The sequence below is a fragment of the Athene noctua genome, chromosome 25, assembly GCF_965140245.1.
Source record: "Athene noctua chromosome 25, bAthNoc1.hap1.1, whole genome shotgun sequence".
NCBI classification, from domain to species: domain Eukaryota; kingdom Metazoa; phylum Chordata; class Aves; order Strigiformes; family Strigidae; genus Athene; species Athene noctua.
This window is the reverse complement of record NC_134061.1, coordinates 6,778,514-6,784,101: the sequence shown is the minus strand read 5'-3', so window position 1 is coordinate 6,784,101 and position 5,588 is coordinate 6,778,514. Positions and strand designations below refer to the sequence as shown.

The 5,588-nt window shown below is 59.1% G+C and overlaps 1 gene segment (V, D, J or C); it reads right to left on the bottom strand.

Annotated features, from left to right (window-relative positions):
- Positions 1-3,288: 3,288 nt before the first annotated feature.
- Positions 3,289-4,685, bottom strand: LOC141970514 (T cell receptor alpha variable 4-like). The segment is given in 3 exon segments: positions 3,289-3,409; positions 3,883-4,204; positions 4,634-4,685. Coding segments are annotated over 3 exon segments (495 nt in total).
- Positions 4,686-5,588: the final 903 nt, after the last annotated feature.

Below are 5,588 nucleotides of genomic sequence, written 5' to 3'. Positions count from 1 at the left end.
CCCCAGTGATATGGAGGCTTTCACTTTCCACGGGTCTTTAAGTGACCTCTGGGGAAGTTCCTCGGGGAGTGAATTCCTCAAGATGCTGAAAGGCCCCTGTCCGCAGAGAAAACCGGGTCACTTGAGTCATGGCTCTGGGGGGAAACCCCAAGGTGAGCTCAGTCTTTGAAGTGTGTCCCTGCAGCACCTGCAGCAGCACTAAGCCATGGCATTCACTTTCCAGGACACCCGTGATGGGGCAAACGTGAAGGAAAAGGGAAAGATTGGCCAAAGGAGCCATCAGTTTCAGAGACAAGGCATAAAAAAGACTCAGGTCATGTGAAATGTTATTCTGGAATGAATTACTTTGCACCCCCATGTTCCATCATATTTATTGTTTGCTCTCCCAGATATCCTGTTTCCTGCAAGACCCTGAACCCTCTCTCACAGCAATTTGGGAACACCCCAGCATGAGGACAGACCTGAATTCCACCTCCAGGTGGGATCCAAATCTTATCATCCTTAGCCCGTCCAGGTGGAAAGGGGACTTCTCATATCTCTTCCAGTACCTCGCAGAGACCCTTGTCTACAGGTGCCTCACTCGCTTTGCCTCCTCCTCTTTCCCTCTGACCCATCTCTCCCTCGAACACATCAGCCACCCACTGCAGAGCAGGTTTTTATCTTAAGGCAACTTCATCAGGCCAGCTTCCTCTCTGGTGTGCCAGCCTCAGCATCTGCAGGCGCAGGGCATCTGGCTCACCCCAGACACAGCCCTTTGCTGCCGTGGGAGCATGTCAGGGCAGCACCTCTCCCCGTGCTGAGCTGGAACTGGTCCCACACCTCCACAGCTGCCCTACAGCGATCACCAGGGACGGGCTGGGTCTTGTCTGACTCTGAGATGGCTTTGCCTTGTAAAGTGGGGAAGCCCTGCAGCTGCAGCAATAGGGATGGTCTCTAGCACATGCGAGAGTGAGTGTCTGCCAGTGTGTGTGTGAACAAGTGCCTGTCTGTGTGTGTCTGTGCGTGCGTTTGTGTACGCGGGAGCTTTTGCAGGTGAGCAAGTAAGTGTGTGTGGTGTCAGTGTGCAGGTGTGTGTATGTGTGTGGGCATCTGTGTGTGCAGGCGAGCACATATCTATCTCTGTACACGAGCTTGTACGTCTATCTACATGCAAGTGTGAGTGTGCAAGTGCGTTTGAGCACATATGAACACCGATGTGATGACAAGTCTCGGGACTGTGTGTGTGTGTGTGTGTGCTTGTGCAGGGGCTCCTGTGCAACTGGCTGTGCATGCACATGTGTTTCATGTGTGCTGACATGTGATGGCATCACGCAATGATAGAATATCTGGAGTCGGTAGGGGCCCATAAGGATCATCGAGTGCAACTCCCTGCTCTTTACAGGACTGCCTAAAGCTAAACCATATCACCGAGAGCATTGTCCAGAGGCTCCTTGCACTCTGACACGTTTGGTGCCGTGACCGCTTGCGTGGGGAGCCTGTTCCAGTGACCAGCCACCCTCTCAGTGAAGAACCTTTTCCTAACGTTCAGGCTGAACTTCCCTGATGCAGCTTCATTCCATTTCCTTGACCTTTTCCTCTCCATTCCATCGCCTATCACTGGTCACCAGAAAGAGATCAGCACCTCCCCTGCTGCTGCCCGCCTTGAGGAAGGTGCGGACTGTGATGAGGTCACCCCTCAGCCTTCTCTTCTCCAAGCTGAACCATCCAAGTGACCTCAGCCACTCCTCATAATTCTTGCCCGCAAGACCTTTCACCATCTTGGTCACCCTCTTCTGGACACTCTAAGAGTTTGATGTCCTTCTTATGCCGAGGCTCCCAAACCTGCACACGGGACGTGAGGTGGGGCCGCACCAGTGCAGAGTGGGACAATCACCTCCCTCGACCGGCTCGCTGTGCTCTGCGTGATGCACCCCAGGACACCGTTGGCCCTTTAGGCTGCCAGGTCACACTGTTGACTCACAGTCAACTTGCCATCAACCCAAAGCCCCACATCTCTTTCCGTGGGGCTGCTCTCCAGCCTCTCGTCCCCAGCTTGTACATATAAGCAGGATTACCCTATCGCAGGTGGAGAATCCGGCTCTTGCGCTTTTTACATTTCGTGAGGTTGGAGACTGCCCAGCTCTCCAGTCTATCCAGCTCTCTCTGCAAGGCCTCTCTACTCTCCCGGCAGTCCACAGCTCCTCCTCGTACATTATCATCAGCAAACTTACTTAAAGTACATTTGATTCCTGCATCCAGATCCTAAAATGGAGCCCTTGTGAACCCTGGAACACGGACTAAATGTTGCTGCAGAGCGGCGAAGGGAATCGTTGTGGGTAATTTCTGCTGTTGTAACTGTGGCAAAGGGATGAGAGATGAAGTGTCTGTACATTGTCTGCCTTTGTTGGCGCTGTGATGGTGTTATTTTGATTTTGGTGTGAGGAATTCTTTTTCTTGATGTAACTGAAATTTATGAACATTGTAGATTGTGTGATGAATGTATGTAGTAGTGATAATTCTAAAATATGTGACTCGCAGAGCAGAGGGGGTGAATACATCGGGTTTCTAGAGCAAAGTTTTGGTCGCAGGGGAGCTGCAGGGGTGACTTCTGTGAGCAGATGCCAGAAGCTGCCTCCCCTGTCAGGCAGAGCCATTCCCAGCTGTTTCTAGGACTGACCGGCCACTGACCAAAGCTGAGCCAACCAGTGATGCTGGTAGCACCTCTCTGATATTGAAGGAAAGAAGGGAAAATACTGTTGTACAAGAGATGCTGGAAGAGAGGAGTGAGAAAACGTGAGAGAAACAACCGTGCAGACACCAAGGTCAGTGAGGAAGGAGGGGGAGGAGGTGCTCCGGGTGTCACAGCCGAGATTCCCCTGCAGCCCGTGGTGAAGACCATGGTGACACAGGTTGTCCCCGTGCAGCCCATGGAGGTCCATGGTGGAGCAGATATCCACCCTGCAGCCCGTGGAGGACCCCAGCCACAGCAGGTGGATGTGCCCTGAAGGAAGCTGTGACCACGGGAGAGCCCGCACCGGAGCAGGCTCCTGGCAGGACCTGTGGCCCCGTGGAGAGGAGCCCACGCTGGAGCAGGGGAAGAGTGTGAGGAGGAAAAAGCAGCAGGGAAAGTGTGATGAACTTAGGACAACTCCCATTCCCCTGTGAGTTTTTCACTGAGCACTTTGCATACGGTGACATAATGTTCAAAGGACGTGGCCGAGGGGATCAGGAACGGACCCAGGAAGAAGTGGGAAAATGAAAGCAGGAAACACAAATGGTCGTTCTGCTGACAAGGAATGTCTCCAGCATCTAGGGGACAGTGGTGCGGGCACAGCAGATCTCCAAGTAGGAAAGCCGGCCAAGGAGGAAACACATCGGCATCCTCAGGGGCTGCTCACTCCCCACAGGGACAAGGATGAGGCTCTTCCCACTGAGATGAGGAGAAAAAAGGAGAAGACAAAGACAAGCAGGGCCAGGTGTCCCTTAGAGCCCGGCCCGAGGACGCCCCGTCGGGCAGCACAGCCTGAGCCCGTGGGGAGGCAGCAAGAGAGCCTGGGGGAAAGGCCGCCCTGCCCTGCCTGCCTCGGCCAGCCCGGCTCCCTCTCCCCGGGCAGCGCTGCCCGAGCGCGGCTCTTCGGTGCCCTCAGGAGCACAGACCCGCCGCGGCCGTCAATGAGAAGAGGTGCTGAGGCCAGGCCTTGGCTCCGGGGGGGGCCGGTGGTGCCGGTGGCGGTGGCGGGGCCGGGCGGGCGGGGGAAGCGGCCCGGGGCCCGGGGCCGGGCGGGGCCGGGCGGGGCGAGGCGGCCCCGGCGGGCGGAGCGGCAGCGCCCCCTGGCGGGCCCGCCCGGGGCTGTCCCCCCGCCCCCGCCGGCCCCGCCCGGCCCCGCCCGCGGCGGTTCGTGCCCGGCCGCAGCCCCGGCTCCTCTCCCCGTGTCTCCCAGCGCGCAGTAATACACCGCCGCGTCCCCGCGCCGGGGCCGGGCGAGCCACAGGGCGCTGGACCGGCGGTCTGCCGCCACCGACAGCCGCCCCGGCGGGGCCTGCAGCTCCTTGGAGCCTTTGTGACCGCTCACGAGGAATGCGGGGCCTCGGCCCGGGAGCTGACGGTACCAGAGGATGTAGTCGGCGATCTTTGGGTTGGGGTGGGAGCAGTTGATGGCGACGCCGGTGCCCTCGCTGGTCTCTGCCGACGGCTCCTGCTGCACCTGGGCTCTGCCCGCAGCCACTGCCGAGGAGAAAAGAAGAATCACTTTGCTTCAGCTGAACGTGTCGTGCAGCGGGAGAGGGGAGAAGGGGACACTTCACAGATGGTGGGGGTGTGATCTGAGAACACAGGATGGAGAGACCGTTTCTCGGAGAGTGGTGGTTTGGGGACAGGAATGTATGAGGGAGGTTTGGAAGGACAGTCCGAGTGAGGAAGAGGAGAAGGGGCTGAGGAACAGAGATTGGCTGGGAGAGAAGGAGAGATGGATGGATGGATGGATGGATGGATGCAGAAGCAGAGTAACACAGGAGAGAGGCAAAGTGAGCAGAAATGACCTCGTTGGGGGCAGAAGAGTGGGCAGAGAAGGGAATAAGGTTCAGGAGGAGCCGGAGGGCCAGAGGCGAGCCCCGCTCCCTCACCCGACCCAGCCCCTGTCCCAGCCCCGCGCACCCAGGAGCACCGCGGCCAGCCCCGCCAGCCCTGCGCCCCGGCCCCGCCGCATCCCGCCGCTCCGCCGCCCGCGCCTCGCTGCCCCCCGCCAGCCCCGGCTCTCTGCTCCGGCCGCGGCGCCTCCTCTCCGCCGCCTCCGCTCCTCTCCGCCGCCGCCAGCTCCGCCCCGGGGCTGAGCCCTGCGCCGGCGCCGCTCGGGCTCTCGCCCGGGCTCCGAGCGCTCCGCGGCTCTGCACCGGCACCGCTTTGGCTCCCGGGAATCCCACTCTCTCCCTCCTCCGCCAAGGGCTCCCCGGCAAGAAGAAGCCTGCCCAGCGCCAGCTGCAGCCTGGGGCAGCACCAGGGCCTTGGCCCAGCACATGGAGCCGCTTCCCAGAGCTGGCCCCGAGCTCAGCGCCTGCAAACAGCAGCCACTCACCTCCTGCCCGGGGCAGGGAGGAGGCTGAGAGCCTCCCTTCAGCTGCCCCTCTGCAGGCCGAGCACAATGCCTCCGAGCTGCTCTGGAGCACAGGGGATGGCAGGCCCAGGGTGACATGGGCGTGCAGGGTTCAGGGAGGGCAGGGGACAGGGGGAAGCACAGAGGCCCCGTGGACCTGAGCAGGGACCTGCAGAGCTTGTCTGGATCAACCCCGCCTGGAACAGTTCCCGTTAGTTCAGGCCGCTCCGGGGTGGAGACTGCAGAATCTCCCAGGGAAATCCATTCCAGTTCTCATTCTTTCTTTTAGCCTCTTGCTTAACTAGAAATCTCCCTCTTCCAGAAGCCTCAACCCATGTCACAGAGCACCTCCACAATCTAGTCCGTCTTCTCTCCTTCCTTTGGAGTCTTATTTCCTGGATCTGCTGGGAACAATTTGTCTGACAGAGATCAGTGTCTGCCTGTTGCCTGTGGTTGGCTGTCATCCCCAAACTTGCAGGAAGTTCTGACCTTCCCACCGCTCAATGTGTTCATGAAATC